Raw genomic sequence first — 23,524 nt, forward strand, 5'->3', positions numbered from 1 at the left:
GTGTGTCTAGCACGCAGACAGTTTGATTACAGGCCGTCAACTGCCCTCCTTCTAACCAACAGACGGCCAACATTGACACCGAGGCAGAACCAGATTTCATTAGAAAAAAACACCAGACCTTCAGCCTACCCTCAAATGAGCTCTCACTTGAGACCAGCGTCTGGCTCGGAGCTGTCCTTGAAGTAACCGATTTGTACCAAGTCGTTGCGTCACTGTGGCGCCAACTGCTGTTCAGATTGCTTCTGCAGATGCAGTACGATGTGGTACAGCCATAAGCCGAACACTCGGCTGTTCCACTTGTCCATCTGGAGCCCGGTCTACCTGCGGACGCAGAATCTCGTGACCACCGCTGCCAGGAATCATGTACAGTGTACTACATTCCTGCCATGTCTTTCTGCAATATCGCAGAAAGAACATCCAGTTTCTCGTGGCCCTATTACACCATCTCGTTCAAACTCAGTGAGGTATTGATAATGGCGTCTTTGTCGCCACACTACATCCAATCTGAAAGGTAAGAAACGCTCACGGCGGTTACAGCAGTATTTAAAGCAACCCTACTTTACATCGTCATAGTCGCGCTACGAGCGCCACTCTTATTCAACCGGCTCTAAATTTCGATAGACATCGTTTTTCAGGGGTAGATACACGACTACCAAATTTCGTGTATGTCGCACAACTACTTCTTATTGCTGCGATTTTTTTCCCTTTAGTTTTTCTTACTGTATGAGTTGCATGCATTTTATCTCGCTGTGGGCTGTAGTCATCCTGTTAGGAGTCATCAGTGTGCAGCGAACAGTGCTGATACCCTGTAAAGTAAAATCAAGTTCATTGTCACTGTGCAATTGCAGAACTGAAGATTATTCCATATTTTACCACTCTCTGTATTTCATGTGGTGGGTTTCAGCCAGGTGAAATTCTGAAGGGTCAAAGAAACTGGCACACCTGTCCAGTATCGCCTATGGCCCCATGAGCATGCAGAAGTGTCCCAACACGACGTGGGCTAGACTCGATTAATGTCTGAAGTAGTGATGGAGGGAACTGACACCATGAATCCTGAAGGGCTGCCCATACATACGACTATGGGTACGTGGAGATCTCTTCTGAACACCATGTTGCAAGGCATCCCAGATATGATCAACAGTGTTCGTGTCTGATGAGTGTGGTGTCCAGCGGAAGTGTTTAAACTCAGAAGAGTGTTCCTGGAACCACTCTGTAACGATTCTGGACGTGTGGGGTGTCGCATTGTCCTGTTTGAATTGCCCACATGTCTGAATGCACAATGGATAGGAATGGATGCAGCTGATCAGTGTCACGTGGCAGAGTAGTATCTAGACTATCAGGGGTCTCATATCACTCCAACTGCACACGCCCCACACCATTACAGAGCCTCCATCAGCTTGAACAGTCCCCTGGTGACATACAGGGTCCATGGATTCATGAGGTTCTCTCCATACCCATACACGTCCATCCGCTCCATACAAACGAGACTCGTCCGACCAGGCAGCGTGATTCCATTTATCAACAGTCCAATGTCGGTGCTGATGGGTCCAGGCGAGGCGTAAACCTTTGTGTCGTGCAGTCATCAAGGGTACACTAGTAGGCCTTCGGCTCCGAATGCCCATATCGATGTTGTTTCGTTGAATGGTTCGGACGCTGACGTTTGGTGATGGGCCAGCATTGAAAGCTGCAGCAGTTTGCGGAAGGGGTGCACCTCTGTGACGTTGAACGACTCTCTTCAGTCGTCTTTGCTCCCGTTCTTGCAGGATCTTTTTCCGACCGCTCGATGTCGGAGATTTGATGTTTTATGAGATTCCTGATATTCAAGGTACACCCGTGAAATGGTCGTACTCACCTAAATCTTGATATACTACCATTGTAGCAGCAGTAACCGATCTAACAGCTGTGTTATATAGGCGCTGCCGACCTCAGCGCCGTATTCTGCCTGTTTCCTTTTCTTTGTATTTGAAGACGCATGTCTATACCAGTTTCTTTGGCGCTTCCGAGTATATAACGCCATATAGGCGACTTGCACGCCAGTAATGAAGAAATGTTGATGACGACAACATAACACCTTGTCTCCGAGCACCAAAAATCTCCTAACCGGCCGGGGGTCGAACCCGGGTCCTTTTCGTCGGCATTCAGCCATGTTGACCCCGCAGCTACTGAGGCAGACCTATTTAACCCAATTTCGTGTTATTTTTCATTCCATCGGATCAGCGTTCAGTTCTACACTATATTTGGTTCAAATGGCTCTGAGCACTATGGGACTTAACTGCTGTGGTCATCAGTCCCCTAGAATTTAGAACTACTTAAACCTAACTAACCTATGGACAACACACACATCCATGCCCGAAGCAGGATTCGAACCTGCGACCGTAGCGGTCGCGCGGTTCCAGACTGTAGCGCCTAGAACCGCTCGGCCACACCGGCCGGCACACTATATTTCGGATAATGCCGTAATGTGGTTACTCCTTTCAGTCATGGAAGACCACCAAATGACACCTATTTGATTGTATTTTAATGAAACGAATGAAACTCCTCAATAAGAAAAATGCAGTAAATGCCTCTAACATTATCATCTGCGGGGTCAAAAACCACGATTGTTCAATTTGAAGATGATGATGATGATGTTGGGGTTGTGGGGCGCTCAACGGCGTGGTTATCAGCGCCCATACAATTATCCAATCGTTGCTCAGTCCAATTTCGCCACTTTCCTGGATGATGATGAAATGATGAGGACAACACAAACACCCAGTCATCTCGAGGCAGGTGAAAATCCCTGACCCCGCCGGGAATCGAACCCGGGACCCCGTGCTCGGGAAGCGAGAACGCTACCGCGAGACCACGAGCGGCGGACTTCAATTTGAAGATGTGCCTCATATGAAGGAGTGTTGCTACTAGACGCGGCTTGTGCTGGAAGTGTAGACGTGAGACCTGAGTACAGACAGATGTCTATCGAAGGGACTGGACTCCACGACGTAACTGATTTCGAACGTGGGGTGATAATCGGTGCACGACGCATGGGTCAAAGCACATCAGAGATTGCGCCAGAATTTGGTTTTCCGATGTTAGCAGTGTCTAGGTTGCATCGTCAGTATTGCAGAAACTATGTTCCCACACACAGTAAACCACCGCAAGGGACGACCACAAGTGTCTGACGTGACATCACCTCCAGATAGCCACACGGGGTGATCGACGGACCACTGTTATTCAAATCGCCAGCCGATATGAGTGTGAGGCGTCAGGAATCCGTTGATACCGCGACTGTACGGACACGAATGCATCGCACAGGCATCAGCAGCGGACGACCGATTGACATGATTTTGGCCACGTGATGGATACAACGTGATCAGAAACAGTCTAAAAAGCTTGTGAGGGCGTTTCTGGGTAGACTTGACTGAGAAATATTTTTTCAGAAAAAATTGGATACGTTGCGCCGTTTCTTGGTTAATTAGCACTGAAGATAGTCAATGAGGCCGTTGGGCGTGCGAATTTAAGCTGTAATTACAGTACTGCGCTGACGTCACTTTGGGTGTGGCGTTCGCGTGCCTCTCTGGTTTTACTAGCAAGGGAATTACCCCATCGCACCCCTCAAAGATTTAATGGTAAGATGGCTGATTGGATAGCCCGCCAAAAACTGAACACAGATTACGCATTAAAACAGAAAGAAGTTGTTCTGAACAGCAAAAAAAAAAAAAAAAAAAAAACTAGAAACAGTGAACTGTCCAAGCTTAAAGAGTGCAATATTGAGTGAATGTGAATGGTTGTGGTCATCGTAGTCAGAAATCAACCAAAAAAAAGTGGGCACGGTGTTGGATTAGGAAGCTGACGAACCGTGTTCAAAACTCTCTGGTGCCATTTTCTTTCCACAGCATTATGAACTGTCCGTCCGGTCATAGAAATGTTTGTTCTCTTTCTGTAGTCTTGGCAGTTGTCGTACTATACATCGGCTGTAGAATATGTACGTGGTAAGAAACGTTACTTTCGCAATTGAATGTGATGAATAGTGAGAGCAGCGAGATACCACACAGACGCCTCACAGTAATGAAAACAGCGAATAAAGCGTGTGAACTATGTTACAACATAGGAATTCAAGAGTCGAAGCTTCCAAAGCCGAGCGCAGCTACAAAAACATTCAAAACATACGTTTTGACGGATCACAGGGAAAACTGTATCATTGTGAAACTGTTGCGTTCATTTTTTGCAGCATATGTGACAAACTACACACGTCAAAAAAAATTTTGCATCGACTCGGTTGGTGGGTCACGTCTTCCATAAACAACCCTTTTCAATCTATCCCAGGCATTTTCGATAGGGTTAATGTCTGTAGAACATGCTGGCCATTCTATTCGAGCGATGCCGTTATCCTGAAGGAAATCATTCACAAAATGTGTGCAATGGGGGCGCGAATTGTCGTCCATGAAGACGAATGCCTCGCCAATATGCTGCCGATATGGTTGCACTATCGGTCGGAGGATGGCATTCACGTATTGTACACCCGTTACGGCGCCTTCCATGACCATCTTCCTGCACTCGCTGGACAGTGTGTCTAAGGCGTTCAGCCTGGTTGAAATGGCTCTAAGTACTAAGGGACTTAACATTTGAGGTCATCAGCCACCTACACTTAGAAACTACTTAAACCTAACTAACCTAGACATCACTCACATCCATACCCGAGGCAGGATTCGAACCTGCGCCCCGTTCAGCCTGACCAGGTTGCCTCCAAACACGTCTCTGACGATTGTCTGGTTGAAGGCATATGTGGCACTCATCGGTGAAGAGAACGTGATGCCAATCCTGAGCGGTCCATTCGGCATGTTGTTGGGCCCATCAGTACCGCACTGCATGGTGTCGTGGTTGCAAAGATGGACTTCGCCATGGACGTCGGCAGTGAAGTTGCGCATCATGTAGCCTATTGCGCACAGTTTGAGTCGTAACACGAAGTCCTGTAGCTGCACGAAAAGCATTATTCAACATGGTGGCGTTGCTGTCAGGGTCCCTCCGAGCCATAATCCATAGGTAGCGGTCATCCACTGCAGTAGTAGCCCTTGGGCGGCCTGAGCAAGGCATGTCATCGACAGTTCCTGTCTCTCTGTAACTCCTCCATGTCCGAACAACATCGCTTTGGTTCACTCCGAGACACCTGGACATTTCCCTTGTTGAGAGCCCTTCCTGACACAAGGTAACAATGCGGGCTCGATCGAACCGCAGTATTGACCATCTAGGCGTGTACCTCCTTCCTGGTGGAATGACTGTCGGACCCCCTCCGCTTATAGGCGCTGCTCATGCGTGGTTGTTCACATGCTTGTGCAGGTTTAGTGCCATCTCTGAACAGTCAAAGGAACTGTATCTGACATACTATATCACAGTCAACGTATCAAACGTTTGCGGTTCCCATTCGAAACCCACGTCCTTTCGGCTGCTAATAGAGTAGTTGTGCGAAATCAACTGTCATTATAGATCCTTACACCTCATATATAAATTTGAATGCAGCGAAGAGCGGAATAGATTGGCTCGAGGGAGGTTTGAACACAGCATGCCCATCACCACTTACCCACAACGGCGTTATTCTTTCATCCTACTACGTATTACACTTTTGTTCTCGGACCGTTCACTGTTTCTACAGGGTGTAACAAAAAGGTACGACTAAACTTTCAGGAAACATTCCTCACACACAAAGAAAGAAAATATGTTAAGTGGACATGTGTCCGGAAACGCTTACTTTCCATGTTAGAGCTCATTTTATTACTTCTCTTCAAATAACATTAATCATGGAATGGAAACACACAGCAACAGAACGTACCAGTGTGACTTCAAACACTATGTTACAGGAAATGTTCAAAATGTCCTCCATTAGCGAGGATACATGCATCCACCCTCTGTCGCATGGAATCCCTGATGCGCTGATGCAGCCCTGGAGAATGGCGTATTGTATCACAGCCGTCCACAATACGAGCACGAATAGTCTCTACATTTGATACCGGGATTGCGTAGACAAGAGCTTTCAAATGCCCCCATAAATGAAAGTCAACAGGGTTGAGGTCAAGAGAGCGTGGAGGCCATGGAATTGGTCCGCCTTTAGCAATCCATCGGTCACCGAATCTGTTGTTAAGAAGGGTACGAACACTTCGACTGAAATATGCAGGAGCTCCATCGTACATGAACCACATGTTGTGTCGTACTTGTAAAGGCACATGTTCTAGCCGCACAGGTAGAGTATCCTGTATGAAATCATCTTGGTGAATCGAGGAAGTACAGTACATACTGACGAAACTAAAATGAGCTCTAACATGGAAATTAAGCGTTTCCGGAGACATGTCGACATAACATCTTTTCTTTATTTGTGTGTGAGGAATGTTTCCTCAAAGTTTGGCCGTACTTTATTGTAACACCCTGTAGTTTGCTTTTCTGCACCGTTCGGTACACCTTCTTCCTATTGTCATGCTTGATCTGTGTTCAGGTTTTCAAAGGGCTGCCCACAGGTTTCTCTTACCGCTAAATCTGAGTGAAGGACGATGGGGAATTTCCCTTGTTAGAGTCTCGCTCGCTTTTTATTGTGCATCCGGTCAAGGCAGAAATTGATGAGGCTGATGGCCGGCGCGAGGCTATATAAGTAAATAATCTGGAAAGACGGCGTCAGTTACTGTGCAACTGCGCGTGCGACAGCATTGGATGGCGAACAGAGTTGCGCCGGCCGCGGTGGTCTCGCGGTTCTAGGCGCGCAGTCCGGAACCGTGCGACTGCTACGGTCGCAGGTTCGAATCCTGCCTCGGGCATGGATGTGTGTGATGTCCTTAGGTTAGTTAGGTTTAAGTAGTTCTAAGTTCTAGGGGACTAATGACCACAGCAGTTGAGTCCCATAGGGCTCAGAGCCATTTAAACCATTTTTTTTTGAACAGAGGTGCCTCGCTACAGGCGAAGATTTGGGCACTCTCGGCCTGTTGTGTATAAGGCCATTGATAACGTTGAAGTTACTTCGAGTAGCAACGTCGGAGCGCAAGTGATTCAGCAAGGGCCGTACGTCTTTTGCGAGTGTGTAGCTTTACAGTTACGAATGCAATGATGCAGCTTCTCATAGTAATGGTTGGATCACTGCTGCAGATGTGTGGTATCCTGGTAATACTGTGAAAGCCGTTGCAAGTCTGTAGAGTTTTAGTAGTAGAGATGTGATTCCTTATTACATATTTCAAGTGAACGAAATGTACAGTCGGGACATGGGACAGTTGTATTTTACGTGTATGATACTCTTTGCTGTTAAAACCAGTCTGTTGCTGTTTGGTTTAAAGCCAAGTTTCTAAAAAAAATTGTTTCTGGTGATGTTATCTTCTATTATCGAAACTGAAATAAAGTAGCTTTCATTTCCTTATCTCCCGTGAGTCCGCCTCGATAGCTCAGTGGTCAGCGCTCAGAGACTGGGTGTTGTGTTGACCTCATCATCATAGCTGTGGCCGCTCACTTCGGACACCGTAGCGCCTACTGCATCGGCATCCCACTTTACGTCTAACCATCACGGGATGCCTGCATCACAGGGTGTATATTCACCAGGAAAACCTATGTCGTCTGTGTTTTCAAAACAAAGACGTACCGGCGGGCACAACACAACACACCAACGGCCAACAGGGATCGCTACCCGTACACGGAGGCTGCACGACAGCTTCACCAGAGTTCACAGCTAGGCTAGGAACTACTTTGCTACTCCATGCACGTGATCGCAAATAGTTCTGGCAGATACATTCGCCAACGGGGTTTATAAGCTATATAAGGCGGCGCACCGCCGGCAACGTACACACAGCAGTGCTGCTCGAGATGTCGACGAGAGAGGTGTCTTTTCATGCGAAGAGTGTGGCGGGTCGTAGTCCATCGGGGCCAGCTCAGGCAACCGAGCTGATCACGGTGGCGGCCCTATCCGGCCCCCACCTATGACGACCGGCTACTGACTCCTGACTATGACAAGGCTGACGACTCTTTTACTTCTGACTTGCACTCTCGTGACCGAGCATTATTATGAACAAGCTCACGCAAGGGGCTCCTACCTTGGCCGAGAAGATGGTGAGGTGGCCATACTCGCCTCCTGCAATATTTGGAAGGCTGCTGCAATACCGCACACGAGACAGCAAGAGTCGGGTGTGCCACCGAGAGCCTCGCCAGTCGCACTGCATGAGTTTGCGGGCCGGGCGCAGGCGGCCTCGGGGATTTTGTGCCGCGGGACTCGACCACCCAAGAGGTCGATGTACCCCCGGTTGCCCCTCCGGCCCCAGAGACGCAGGAAGAGCCCGTGGCTGCGCTAGTTGATACCCCGACCTGCGCTAGGGGAAACCCCGCGGTCTGGACGGGGGCACAGTCAGCTGCAGAGGCCACCGAGATGGAGGCCATCGAACTGCCGGACGCAAACCTCGCTGAGGCTATTGCCGAGGCAGAGCGTCGACACATCGACCCTGACGATGCCCGCGCACCCAGAAAGCGCCGAGCTGTGGCGCACGACCATTCCGATGATTCATCCCTGACCTCTGACGCCGCGAGGCCGCGGAAGAAGGCATCTAGGGCCTCCCGCGCCTCGACTACAGAGGCTGTGAAGACGGTCGCGGGCTCCTCCTGGAGCACCGCCAAGCCGAGACCGACAACGAAAACGCAGCGACCCCCTCGTTCGCCTGCTGCCTCCCGGCAACCTGATGCAGACGGCTCTATTGCCCCACCCAGGCGGCAACTGCAGCCGCTGCCGACCGCCAACACCTTTGCGGGCGTCAGCGTAGACGCGCCGGAGGACGGCGACGCGCCTCTGGCGCCGCCCCAGAAGAGGCCGCCGTCTCCGCCGCCAATCGTCGTCCAATGGGACGGCGTCTACAGGGAATTCCAACAGAAACTTGACAGGGTGACCACGACCACTGCTGTCAAGGCCGCCGGCCGTGACCTATACGAGGTCGCAGTCACGTGCATTACAGAGTACCGCGCGATGATGGACACCATCTGCTCGGATGGCCTCCAGTGCTACCCGCACCCTTCCGAGCCGCTCAAACTTCTGAAGGTGGTATTCCGCCACCTTCCCCTCAAGTTTGGTAAAGTCACTGATCACCAGTCTTTTTACGCCAATGTTCTGGATTGACTTCCTCTCCTCAGTTTCCCATGAAGTGAGGGCATGCATCTCTGTTGAGTCTTGATGGTGCCACTCCTTTGGATGGGTGTGTCATTCTCAGTGCTTCTTTCGTGCTTGTGGAGGGGACTGCGGAAAATTAAACAAATCCCCACTTTTCACAGCACTGCATTGCACAGTATTTTCTTTCTCGCAGTCGCCTTTGACAGAAAACTTGTACATTGTTGTTTAAAAGAATATGTCGTGTTTACATCAAAGTAAAGTACCTTGTAAAAATCTGAAGTAAATTGGTCAAGAACATTTCGAGATTTTTCCTAACAACGATGACCCTTTATGAAGTATATATACATACACTCCTGGAAATGGAAAAAAGAACACATTGACACCGGTGTGTCAGACCCACCATACTTGCTCCGGACACTGCGAGAGGGCTGTACAAGCAATGATCACACGCACGGCACAGCGGACACACCAGGAACCGCGGTGTTGGCCGTCGAATGGCGCTAGCTGCGCAGCATTTGTGCACCGCCGCCGTCAGTGTCAGCCAGTTTGCCGTGGCATACGGAGCTCCATCGCAGTCTTTAACACTGGTAGCATGCCGCGACAGCGTGGACGTGAACCGTATGTGCAGTTGACGGACTTTGAGCGAGGGCGTATAGTGGGCATGCGGGAGGCCGGGTGGACGTACCGCCGAATTGCTCAACACGTGGGGCGTGAGGTCTCCACAGTACATCGATGTTGTCGCCAGTGGTCGGCGGAAGGTGCACGTGCCCGTCGACCTGGGACCGGACTGCAGCGACGCACGGATGCACGCCAAGACCGTAGGATCCTACGCAGTGCCGTAGGGGACCGCACCGCCACTTCCCAGCAAATTAGGGACACTGTTGCTCCAGGGGTATCGGCGAGGACCATTCGCAACCGTCTCCATGAAGCTGGGCTACGGTCCCGCACACCGTTAGGCCGTCTTCCGCTCACGCCCCAACATCGTGCAGCCGGCCTCCAGTGGTGTCGCGACAGGCAGGAATGGAGGGACGAATGGAGACGTGTCGTCTTCAGCGATGAGAGTCGCTTCTGCCTTGGTGCCAATGATGGTCGTATGCGTGTTTGGCGCCGTGCAGGTGAGCGCCACAATCGGGACTGCATACGACCGAGGCACATAGGGCCAACACCCGGCATCATGGTGAGGGGAGCGATCTCCTACACTGGCCGTACACCACTGGTGATCGTCGAGGAGACACTGAATAGTGCACGGTACATCCAAACCGTCATCGAACCCATCGTTCTACCATTCCTAGACCGGCAAGGGAACTTGCTGTTCCAACAGGACAATGCACGTCCGCATGTATCCCGCGCCACCCAACGTGCTCTAGAAGGTGTAAGTCAACTACCCTGGCCAGCAAGATCTCCGGATCTGTCCCCCATTGAGCATGTTTGGGACTGGATGAAGCGTCGTCTCACGCGGTCTGCACGTCCAGCACGAACGCTGGTCCAACTGAGGCGCCAGGTGGAAATGGCATGGCAAGCCGTTCCACAGGACTACATCCAGCATCTCTACGATCGTCTCCATGGGAGAATAGCAGCCTGCATTGCTGCGAAAGGTGGATATACACTGTACTAGTGCCGACATTGTGCATGCTCTGTTGCCTGTGTCTATGTGCCTGTGGTTCTGTCAGTGTGATCATGTGATGTATCTGACCCCAGGAATGTGTCAATAAAGTTTCCCCTTCCTGGAACAATGAATTCACGGTGTTCTTATTTCAATTTCCAGGAGTGTATCTCTATATCTAAAAGACAATTTACCGAATGTCACTCATTCACTGACTCATCGCGGCCCAGCCCAAACCGCTACGAATAGTAACTTGGAATGTGGCGCGGGTGTTGATCTTATAGCGTAGGCGTCGTTTGATAAGGAATTTTTCGAAATTCCACATCTAAGAGGGTGAATTAAGGGATGAAAGATTTTTTGCAAATATGTCGCTAGTAACGCAATTTTGAAGCTAGAACTACGAAAGTTGGTATTTGATTTATCAGTCAGATATATATATATATATACACTTATTTTTAGAACTTCAACACCATATATATGTTTGCGTATTTCAGTATTTTTAGTACTTCAATCCCATATATATATATATATATATATATATATATATATATATATATATATATATATATATATATATCAGTATTTTTAGAACTTCAACCCCTAAGGGGGTAAAGTAGTAGGAGATCCGCGAGGAGCTCGTGGACATGGGCTTTGGCATCCCGTCCACCGGCCTGATGAAGTCCCCTCGAACTCACCGAGACATGCCTGTGTACCAGGTTGTTCTCGTTGACAACCTGGAAAACCGGAAGATTTTCCAGGTGCAAAGAGTCGGCCGCGTAAATGTCGAGGTGAAACCGCTTCAGGCCAAAGGCAAGGGGGCCCAGTGCTTCTCATGCCAGAGGCTGGACCACATCTCCCGATACTGCTCCGTGCTGCCTTGCTGCGTAAAGTGCGCGGAGCAGCACGGGAGCAAATCCCGCGGTCTCACCCGAGAAGGAAAACCGTCGTGCTGCAACTGCGGCGGGTCGCACGTTGCCAGTTACAGAGGTTGTTCGGCCTTCAAACGGGGCCGAAACCAGCAACAAGGCAGGGTTGCTCCTTCTCGTCAAGTGCACCCGTCCACCAGCTTTGTTGCCTCCACCGTCTGCCTCCTCCACCCAGCGATCGGAGCAGGCCGCTGGCGAGAGGCAGCAGCCGACTACGCCGTCCACGGCTTCGCCCGGGCGGTTGGCAACCGCCGCCGTCACGCCTGGCGCGCGGGGTGCCGCCCCACGCAGGCGTCGCCGGCACGCGGGCCGGGCTACCCCTGCCGCTACGGAACGGACTTCTGCCGACACTCTGCCGCGGCGGCAGCCGGAAACTCGTGCTGCGCCGCCACCCAAACTAGCGGCCGATGTTCCATGGCAGTCGTCTTCCACGAAACGGTTGCAACAAGCCGCCCCAGCGGCTCCCGCCGCCCCCTCTGCTCCCGACGCAGCTGAGCTCCGATCGCTTTTGCGGTCGTTGAGCCAGCTGCTAGAGTAACTCCCAGTAGCCGGCCGGTGTGGCCGTGCGGTTCTAAGCGCGTCAGTTTGGAACCGCGTGACCGCTACGGTCGCAGGTTCGAATCCTGCCTCGCGCATGGATGTGTGTGATGTCCTTAGGTTAGTTAGGTTTAAGTAGTTCTAAGTTCTAGGGGACTGATGACCTCAGTAGTTAAGTCCCATAGTGCTCAGAGCCATTTGAACCATTTTAGTAACTCCCGGTGCTCGTCACCGCGGTCACTACGGCCCTTCGGGCCCGCGTTGCTACTTCTCCCCGCCACGGATAATCGCCACATCCGTGGCCTCACAGTTTGCGCCTTCAACGAGAACAGGTCGGTCTGCCGGCAATGGGAATTCAGAGCGTTCATGCGCGACGAGGCAATTGACATTTTCCTCGTGTGCGAGACATTCCTGAAGCCGGCAATGCATGTCATAGCGGCCAACTGTCGGCGGCCAACCTACGGTGGCCGGACGACTATCTATGTCGAGGCGTCCTTCAAACATCACGAAGTCCAGCTACCACCCCTCACCGCGGTGGAGGCCACTGGGGTGGCTGTCACCACTACAGCGGGGGTTATCACCTTTTTTTATTTTTTTAAATAAAATTATACAAACATATCCCCCTTCCTTATGTGATTAGTGGTTCAAAATGGTTCAAATGGCTCTGAGCACAATGGGACTTAACTGCTGTGGCCATCAGTCCCCTAGAACTTAGAACTACTTAAACCTAACTAACCTAAGGACATCACACACATCCATGCCCGAGGCAGGATTCGAACCTGCGACCGTAGCGGTCGCACGGTTCCAGACTGTAGCGCCTGGAACCGCAACACAAATAAAGAGACCCTTTGCAATTTTATTCACACGTGTGTCAATGTCGCATCCATCCGAGATCACGCCAAAGGAGGGCGTGAAACAGAAGAGCTGGAAAAGCACAACCATCCTTTCACTGCTTTGGATCACGTTCAGGTTTCGTCGTATGGTTTTAAAAGTTCCCTAGTGGTTCCATCCCGTGTAGCAGAGCAAAATCTGGCTTCGCACTGCACTACAAAGGCATGTGATCGCGTTCATTGGGGTTGCTGGCCCATGGTGTCTTTGGAGCAGGGTTAAGTCGTTATCCGGTTGCTCCGCCCACCGCCAACTCATTTTTCCGATCTCCAAATATGCGGGAGTCAACGCCCCGTGGAAGGAGCGATTTCATTGATACCCATTATGCCACCCCATAAGGTTTTTCCGTTTTCGATCGCGAAATATGTACGAATCAAGGCCCAATGGGGGGAGTGGTTGTATTGGTATCTTTTACGCAAACCCCTACCGTTGTTTCGCGGCATTTCTGAAATGTTTTCTTACCTACCCGAATGAAAACCGCCTGATATCATTGCTGTGCGTCGCGATTCTGACTTCCATCGCATAGGCGGAAAAGAAGGGATGAAATATGGGTAAGAGGGGGTGTGATGACCTTCCCATCGTGTGGCACGTTCACTGTGCGTTGGGCAAAACTGTGGTGAAATTTGGTGCCAATGTGACATCATTAAAGGATCTTACGCCTCACTTGAACGCTTGAGCCGTGGACTGTTTTCCACACGTCCCGACGACGAAGAGGTATCTTTGAGCTAAATTTCGAACTTCACGTCACAATGGGGGATAATTATGGTGTTTCGAAAAAGTGACCCTTTCATTTTATTGCGTAATGTATACACACTGGTGTGAAGCACCTTCGAGCGAAAGAAATTTTCGCGTGATGAGTCACTGCCAAGAAACATAATTCGATCGAACTTGGACCATACATCGAAAGAACTAGTAAAATATAACTGGAAGCAGTAAGGAATGAGAGAAACAGAAATGACACTTTAATTCAGAGATAATAATTACACTGATGTCATGACCATTCATGATGGTGCCCTGATCATTAGAAATGCGGAACATGGTTCCTAATAGTGTGTGTGGTCACCATGGTCGGCAGTGCATGCTCTGCGACGTGTTCCCAAGCTGGCATAAACGTTGGTAAGGCGTTCTTGAGGCAGGGAGTTCTATTGCTCTGCCAATTTCGTTGAGACCAGCTGGATGGTCGGTGGTGCACGAGGACGTGCTCCGCTACGTCTCCCCAAAGCATCCCACATATGCTCTGTACAATTTAAGACGAGGAAACGGGTGCGGGGCAGTCCATTGGCCGAATACCCTCTCGTCACAAGAGTTCCGCCACATGCGCTCTTTGATGGGGTTGCATACTGTCATCCATAAAAGGGCCAAATGCTCTCCAAAAAAGATACACACGTAGAAGGGGGTACAGTGTCATAATAACATTGACTGGTGATTGCACCACGTTCAAGGACTTCGACGTCAGGCCGTCCATGCAACGTTATTCCTCCCTACAACACAGCCGACCGCTATGACCGAGCGGTTCTAGGCGCTTCAGTCCGGAACCACTCTGTTGCTGCAGTCGCAGGTTCGAATCCTGCCTCAGGTATGGATGTGTGTGATGTCCTTAGGTTAGTTAGGTTTAAGTAGTTCTGTCCAGGGGACTGAGGACCTCAGGTGTTAAGTCCCACAGTGCTTTGAGCCATTTGAACCATTTTGAACCCCACATCATAGCACCTTGTAACGATCATATTTGACTATGTTCCTTGGATGTATTACATGTTTCCGTCTCTCGCCATATGAAGGTACATACAGTGTTGTCGAACATGATCGTTTTGATGGCCCAATTGTTATGGTGTCGAGAGGCACAATGTTGCATCGGCATACTGACCTCCGAATCTGACGTTGTATACAGTGAAACTGAAATCTGGTGACAACGTCGAGAGTGGATGTAGAAGTGGGTATAATTGGTGCAGGTGTCCCATAGTGGGGCAGACAGGACACTCGACGTGATCACTTCGCGTGAGACGTGTGTCTGACATGACATTGAATTATTTAATATCGTTTATCCTTGATACTGATCTCAACAGCGGGTACAGGGACTGGACTGAGCCACCATGCAAAGATCATAATCTGTGTCTTCTCTGGGTTGTATACGAGACGATTAATAGCGGCCCAGATGGTAAGTTCTTCCAGTTCAGGTGGTAGTTGGCGCTGCACGATACAGGGGCTCCTGTTGTTACTCAGGGAAGCTGTATCGTCAGCGTAGGGATCCAGTTAGGTGTTTCGGGACTGAAGCATACCGCTCAAGTAAAGGACATACAACAGTGGCGCAACTGTTTCGACTAGTCGACGCACCTAATCCAGCGCTGTCGTGGAAGGGCAGCCCCAGAAGATAGAAACGGAGCAGCTGCGTATTTTACATAGGGGCGCCAAGCAGCAGAGGTTTGAATGGGACGCCATCAGGCCGCCAGGGACTCTGGAGACATCGAGTAGTATCGCCCAATAGTACTCTCACCGTTCAGTAGTCTCCATGGGGTATTTGAACACTTGGTGCGTCATGGAACAGCTGCACATCAGGACCTGACTCTCAATGAAAAGGAGCTGCTCGACCTGGATGTGTCGCTGCAGCCTCTTCAGATACAGTCACTCAAATAAGCTAAGAACAGTAAGAAGTAGGCTTATGGGCCGATAGCTCCTGGGCATCGTGTGTCGTTCCCAGGTTTGGAGATTGCCACGCTTCTGGCTAGACTCCAGATGTCAGGACTGCACTGAATGAAGCTAAAACCTCGTCTGCAGCGTTGCGTGGTGGTTGTCAAAGGATCTGATTCGTCACCAGGTCTACTTCTCCAACTTTGATGTGTACTGACAAAAGTATACTGAGCTCCCCTGTTTGAGACCCTCTGGCGCATGTGTGGTGTACTCGAACATCACTGTGCAACCCTTATGTGAGCTCAAGCGCTTCTGCTGTAAGTCTGTGCATTGTTCCACGCTCAGAACACTCTCCACATTGATACCTTGAGCAGGTCGATAAAGCAGGCTGATGTTACTCTCATACAACGACTGTTGTGTGGGGTAGCCTAGATGTCAGTTTCTTTCTAGTATAACTGCATCTTGATGGATGGGGAGTTGTGTGTTGCCTTGTATGCTTTTAAACTCATGAAGAAGATCCGCTATTTTTGTTCGATAAAACTGCAGAAGGATTTTCGCGATGCAGAATTTTTCCAATGACACGATTCTGTACTGTATCCAAATAATAACCCACCGTCCTGCTTGATAATGTCCGCAGATAGACGTGTTCCCTCTGATTCCTTGGACATTCAATTTCCGAAATTGTGGGAATCCAATATTCTGAGATTCATAGAGTCACGAGCGTGTGGAGAATACCAAATTGCCGGCATTACCTCTCACCGTGGACAACCACTGGCAGACGTCTTCACTTAACGACCGAGAGCAGCGGCGTTTGTCATTTCTGACGGACAAGCAACACTGCGTCAAATAAGCACAGAACTCAATATGATACATACAACGAACCCATCCGTTAATCCAGTGCGGTGAAATTTGGCGTTAATGCGCTGTGGCAGCAGGCTACCGACACACGAGCCTTTGCAAAGAGCACGACATGGCCTGCAGCCCCTCTCCAGCGCTCGTGATCATATTGGTTAAACTTAGACAACTGTAAGACCGTGATCCGATGGGATGAGTCCCGATTTCAGTAGGTAAGAACTGATTGTAAGATTAGAGTGTAGTGCAGATCCCACGAAGCCATGGTCTCAAGTTGTCAACAAGGCGTGTGCAAGCTAATGGGGCTCCATATTGGTGTGGGCTGTGTTTACATGGAATGAATTGGGACCTCTGGTCCAGCTGTATAGATCTGTGATTGGAAATGGTTATTCATGAACTTATGCTCCCAAACAGTTATACAGGGTGTTACAAAAAGGTACGGCCAAACTTTCAGAAAACATTCCTCACACACAAAGAAAGAAAATATGTTATGTGGACACGTGTCCGGAAAGGCTTACTTTCCATGTTAGAGCTCATTTTATTACTTCTCTTCAAATCACATTAATCATGGAATGAAAACACACAGCAACAGAACGTACCAGCGTGACTTCAAACACTTTGTTATCGGAAATGTTCAAAATGTCCGTTAGCGAGGATACATGCATCCACCCTCCGTCGCATGCAATCCCTAATGCGCTGATGCAGCCCTGGAGAATGGCGTATTGTATCACAGCCGTCCACAATACGAGCACGAACAGTCTCTACATTTGGTACCGGAGTTGCCTAGAAGCTTTCAAATGCCCCCATAAATGGAAGTCAAGAGGGTTAAGGTCAGGAGAGCGTGAGGCCATGGAATTGGTCCGCCTCTACCGATCCATCGGTCACCGAATCTGTTGTTGAGAAGCGTAGGAACACTTCGATTGAAATGTGCAGGAGCTCCATCGTGCATGAACCACATGTTGTGTCATACTTTTAAAGGCACATGTTCTAGCAGCACAGGTAGAGTATCCCGTATGAAATCATGATAACGTGCTCCACTGAGCGTAGGTGGACGAACATGGGGCCCAATCGAGACATCACCAACAATGCCTGCCCAAACGTCACAGAAAATCAATGTTGATGACGTGATTGCACAATTGCGTGCGGATTCTCGTCAGCTCACACATGTTGATTGTGAAAATTTACACTCTGATCACATTGGAATGAAGCCTCATCCGTAAAGAGAAAATTTGCACTGAAATGAGGATTGACACGTTGTTGGATGAACCATTCGCAGAAGTGTACCCGTGGAGGCCAATCAGCTGTTGATAGTGCCTGCACACTACATGGTACAGAAACAACTGTTTCTCTCGTAGCACTCTCCATACAGTGACGTGGTCAACGTTACCTTGTTCAGCAGCAACTTCTCTGGCGCTGACATTAGGGTTATCGTCAACTGCACGAAGAATTGTGTCGTCCATTGCAGGTGTCCTCGTCGTTCTAGGTCTTCCCCAGTCGTGAGACATAGGCTGGAATGTTCCGTGCTCCCTAAGACGCCGATCAGTTGCTTCGAACGTCTTTCTGTCGGGACACCTTCGTTCTGGAAATCTGTCTCGATACAAACGTACCGCGCCACTGCTATTGCCCCGTGCTAATCCATACATCAAATGGGCATCTGCCAACTCCGCTTTTGTAAACATTGCACTGACTGCAAAACCACGTTCGTGATGAACACTAACCTGTTGATGCTACGTACTGATGTGCTTGATGCTAGCACTGTAGAGCAATGAGTCGCATGTCAACACAAGCACCGAAGTCAACATTACCTTCCTTCAATTGGGCCATCTGGCGGTGAATCGAGGAAGTACAGTACATACTGACGAAACTAAAATGAGCTCTAACATGGAAATTAAGCGTTTCCGGACACATGTCCACGTAACATCTTTTCTTTATTTCTGTTTCCTGAAAGTTTGGCCGTACCTTTTTGTAACACACTGTAGTATTTTTGTGGATGACAATGTGCCATGTTACCGGTCAAAATTGTTCGTGATTGATTAGACGAGCATTCTGGACAAATCGAGCGAATTATTCGGCAAGCCAGATCTCCCAACATGAATCCCATCAAACATTTATGGGTCATAACCGAGAGGCCAGTGCGGGCACAAATTCCTGCGCTCGCAACATTTCACAATTATGGATAGCTACAGAGGCAGCATGGCTCCATATTTCTGCAGGGGACTTTAGGCGACTTGTTAACTGCATGTCACGTCGAGTTATTACACCACACTGGGCAAAAGGAAGTTCTACACGATATTAAGGTATCTCCATGCCAGCTTAGTGTAAATGTGTCGTGGGGGGCAAGGAGACAAACCACGAACTGCCTGGAATGTGGAATATCTCAAAGTACTCAGCACACAGGTGGAATTTAAGAAGTAATCCACTGTCTTCTTCTTCTTTTAGTGTTCAACCCTGAGGTTGGTTCGCAGCAGAGCGTCATTCCTTTCTTCTGTCTGCCTTCCTCTTCATTTCCACGTATGTTTTACAACCAAAGTCATTCATGATCTGTTGCATGTGTGATATCCTTGGTCGCCCTCGCTGATTCCTTCCCTCAATAGCTCCTTCTGCTAGTGTTCCAATGATGTTGTTGTGTCGTAGGATGTGCCCTACAAGTTTGTCTCTTCTTGTTTCGGTGTGCATCCACAGAGATCTGATTTCCTGTACTCTTCTAAGCACCTCTTCATTTGTCACTTTGTCTGTCAAGCTGATCTTCATCATCCTTCTATAGCACCACAAAAAAATGGGTCAAATGGCTCTGAGCACTATGGGACTTAACATCTATGGTCATCAGTCCCCTAGAACTTAGAACTACTTAAACCTAACTAACCTAAGGACATCACACAACACCCAGTCATCACGAGGCAGAGAATATAGCACAACATCTCCAGGGCCTCTATCTGTCTTCTCTCTTCTCTTCCAATTGTCCAAGTTTCATATCCGTATACGGCCACACTCCAAACGAAACCTTTCATGATACGTTTCCTTATTTTCAGACTGATGTTGTTGCTGGTGAGTAAGTTCCTTCTCCGATTAAATGCAATTTTGGACTTTTTTATTCTGCTCGCAATTTCTTTCCGGCTTCTGCCATCCATTGTGATTTTGCTTCCCAGGTAAGTAAATTCCTCTATCACTTCCAGCTCCTCTCTTCCAATTCTCATTCTCAGATGTTCATATTCTGCTCCTGTACTGCATACCATCAATTTAGTCGTTTTCTTGTTTATTCTCATGCCATACTGATTGCATAGAACTTTTTCCGTTGTTCTGAGGACTTCCACTAGATCTTCTTTTGTTTCCGTGACTATAGCATTATCATCTGCATAACGTAGCATGTCTATCTTCTGCCCATTCATTTTGATCCCCACCTCAGCAGTTTCTCAAACTTGGTCTATAGCTTCCTGGATGCAAGTATTGAATATAAGAGAAGAGAGAGCACATCCTTGCCTTACCCCTTTTCTAATATTTGCTTCTTGTTCCTGATGACAGTTCCTAATCACTGCCACCTCATTCTTACAGAAACTGAGAATCACACGGATGTCTTTGTACTTTATTCCACTTGTGCTCAGCACTCTGAAGATCTCTTGCCAGGTAACGTTATCAAATACCTTTTCCATGTCTACAAAGGCAATATAAGTTGGTTTATTTTTCTGTAATTGCTTTTCGATAACGAGTCTCAGTGCCAGAATCACCTCTCTTGTTCCCAATCCCCTTCTGAAGAAAAACTGATCTTCACTCAGCATATCCTCCACCTTCTCTTCAATTCTCTTTAGAACTATTTTTATGAGAATTTTTGATGCATGTGATATTAGGCTTAGAGTTCGTAACTTCACATTTTGTAGCTGCTGCCTTCTTCAGTATAGGAACAATGATACATTTCTGGAAGTCTGTCGGTATCTCTCCTGTGTTATAGATGTCATAGGTATCACAACAATTTTCGCATATAACTTTCGACTCGCTCATTTTCAGACCAGGTTCCCCTTACATTAAATTGATAGATTTCTCTTTTCCATCATCCCTGAAAGTTTGCAACAACATCACGGAATCACCCTGTATTAAAACGTTTAATATAGACATCGTTCTTATGATTAAAATGGAGCATATCTGTGGTACATTAATAGTGGGGGTGATGACAACATATATTTTAGGAGTAAGATGGAGGTGGAAACGGCCTTGCCGTAGTGGGTACACCGGTTCCCATGACATCACCGAAGTTAAGCGCTGTCTGGCGTGACCGGAACTTGGATGGATGACCATCCGGTCCGCCATGCGCTGTTGCCATTTTTCGGGGTGCACTCCGCCTCGTGATGCCAATTGAGGAGCTACTCGGCCGATTAGTAGCGGCTCCGGTCAAAGGAAACCATCATAACGACCGGGAGAGTGGTTTGCTGACCATATGCCCCTCCTATCTGCATCCTCAGCTGAGGATGACACGGCGGTAGGATGGTCCCGATGGGCCTCTTGTGGCCTGAAGACGGAGTGCAAGGTGGAGGTACACGGAGATTGTAACAAAATATACCCACCTCCCTCTCTAAAACCGAGCCTTGGACGCGGATCTGTAAATAAAGTGTCCTCTACAGACTGTATAATTTTGGTGCAACATGTTTTGAACAATCTAAATGCATTGTTTGCTTCTTGTGAGGAACCTTTCCTTTTTTGTGTGCAGTCAACCAGCAGACCCGAAGGTGGAGGTGTCATGGCCGCCTTTCACAGAGCAGGACCAGTCGTACCTGCACATCACCAGCGACGGGCTGTGCATAGCCAAGCGGCCATTTGAGGAGCGGGTGGCCTTCTGGGAGAAACTCTACGACCGATATGGCAGCTAGCCGCAGTGCAGACCCCAGCAATATCAAGGGAAATCGCCGAAATCTTTTATGAGAGAGATCTTGCCCATACTTCGACCACGACCATCAAAAATTCTGTGATTAATCTACACCTCACACACAGAAAGAATATTTCATAGATTTTGTGAAGTACTGTCAATGTAAAATAAAATCTGGACTAAGCAAAATGCTATTCTTGTTTTAGTTACTCGTAAATGGACAATACCACCATTTTTGATTCCAGTTTTATAAGGCAGTTTTCAGAGGCAATGTATGCTCATACATTTAATTACATAAAAATTTTAATTTTTTTCAAGTATCTCACTTCTTTCCTTTCAAAGGTATTGTTTAACCAATTAATGAATTAAACATTTTCGTTTTTCCTTTTCTGATGTGCTGAGGTAAGAAGCATGTTCCACATTTGTTGTAGGATTTGTGTGATAGAATCGTAACTGTGGATTTTTCATACTTTATTAGACAAATTTCTATCAAGTCTTTCTATGAAACCTTTCTAATTAACATGAATGATCCAGGACCTTCAGTCTTGGATGTCTTGGAAATATTCGTGCACTCTATCAGATTGACCGACTAATTAATTAAATCGGTACTTTGTGTGAAACAGCTTTTCCTAGAATTATGTTTCTGGATAATAGGATTTGAATATTTGGTGGGATTCGGTCCAGCAACCACCTGGTTTCCAAAGCCTACTGTATTTTTTCTCATTGCCTCCTATCGGTGGATACTGGCACTGTTATGTCATTCGGTAGGAAGTCCATTACCTTAGAGGTAGCTGAAAATTTCAAATTTCAACTCAGTTTTCCGGCTATGTTCTTAGACAATTTGTGGGAGGCGCTAGACTGGTGTGCGTGCACGCAATTCAACTGTCGGAAACAGTAAATTGATCAACCGGGAATTTAATGTTGTGACTGGTTCTCTCAGCTACACCAGGACGAAAAATGAGCAAGAGGAGGAAGAAGGATCTACAGCGAGATAGAATAGGGACAACAACAACAAATACCTCTCCAAGACAGAGTTCACTGCCCGCATCTCGTGGTCGTGCGGTAGCGTTCTCGCTTCCCACGCCCGGGTTCCCGGGTTCGATTCCCGGCGGGGTCAGGAATTTTCTCTGCCTCGTGATGGCTGGGTGTTGTGTGTTGTCCTTAGGTTAGTTAGGTTTAAGTAGTTCTAAGTTCTAGGAGACTGATGGCCATAGATGTTCAGTCCCATAGTGCTCAGAGCCATTTGAACCATTTTTTTTGAACAGAGTTCACTGTGAAGTATTGCGAAGCACTAAACACGACCCACATAAACCATGAACGAATTCGTAGAAGTAGCAGTTGTCATAGATAGGAGTCAGAGATTGCTATCAACAATTGGGAATTTGACGTCGCTGTTGGGTTTTTAAAGCACTATAAAATTCCTAAATAGTTTCCTTCTGCTATATTTGGAAGGTGGAGGAGGAAGGGTGTAATGGAACGCAAAATTAAAGCGTCACCCATCCACAAGGATCAGCTCAGTTTGCAGGTAAATATAAGTTTAATTTAGTGTTTTGTTTATGCATTTGTAATAATTTGTTATGTTTGTAAAATATTTAAAGTTTTGTATTTTTGTTTTGTGTGTTTCATGTTTGGAGAGAGCAGCGCAACTCGCGGAAACAGCATCTTCACTGCCGGAACCAGAAAGAAAATTGCTGGCCACTAGACGTCGCGGGTCAATGCCCAAAGAGCAGCAGAAGATCATGTGACCGGGATGTTGCGTCGAACCTCTAACATTCAAATAAATAAAAATTTGTAATTTTCCATTGTAATAATGTCACGGAATGTTTAGTTCATGTTGTATTTTGTTCAGTTCTGTTTTGTCGAGTCTGATGTTCGCATCTGTATGTAGCATATACGAACACAATTAAACAGTGTATGCTCTAAAGCTTAAATACGTGTTCAGAATTCTATAGAGTTATATTCAGGAAGAATTATTACTGAATTTTTCCGACATATTAATTTTAAGAAGAGTTTGATTTCGATTTTTTTTATCTTAAGCGTTCTACAATTTGAGTTTAATATGGGAAAAATAAGATAACTTGCAAGAATGTAATTTCCAAGAAGAAACAAACGACATCTAAATTTCAAAAGTTGCTCAAACCAGTTGGTCTGAG

General features: G+C 47.9%; 1 protein-coding gene across 1 annotated transcript in view; it reads left to right on the forward strand.

The window, feature by feature from the left end:
* Window positions 1-21,550, forward strand: part of LOC126425164 (esterase FE4-like) — a 346,217-nt gene extending 324,667 nt beyond the window's left edge. The window contains exon 11 of the mRNA XM_050088116.1: window positions 21,241-21,550. Within this exon, the coding sequence (XP_049944073.1) occupies window positions 21,241-21,375 (135 nt within the window). The 3' untranslated portion in view covers window positions 21,376-21,550. The remainder of the gene's footprint in view (window positions 1-21,240) is intronic.
* Window positions 21,551-23,524: the final 1,974 nt, after the last annotated feature.

This window comes from Schistocerca serialis, chromosome 10 (genome assembly GCF_023864345.2).
Source record: "Schistocerca serialis cubense isolate TAMUIC-IGC-003099 chromosome 10, iqSchSeri2.2, whole genome shotgun sequence".
Taxonomy (NCBI): Eukaryota; Metazoa; Arthropoda; class Insecta; order Orthoptera; family Acrididae; genus Schistocerca; species Schistocerca serialis.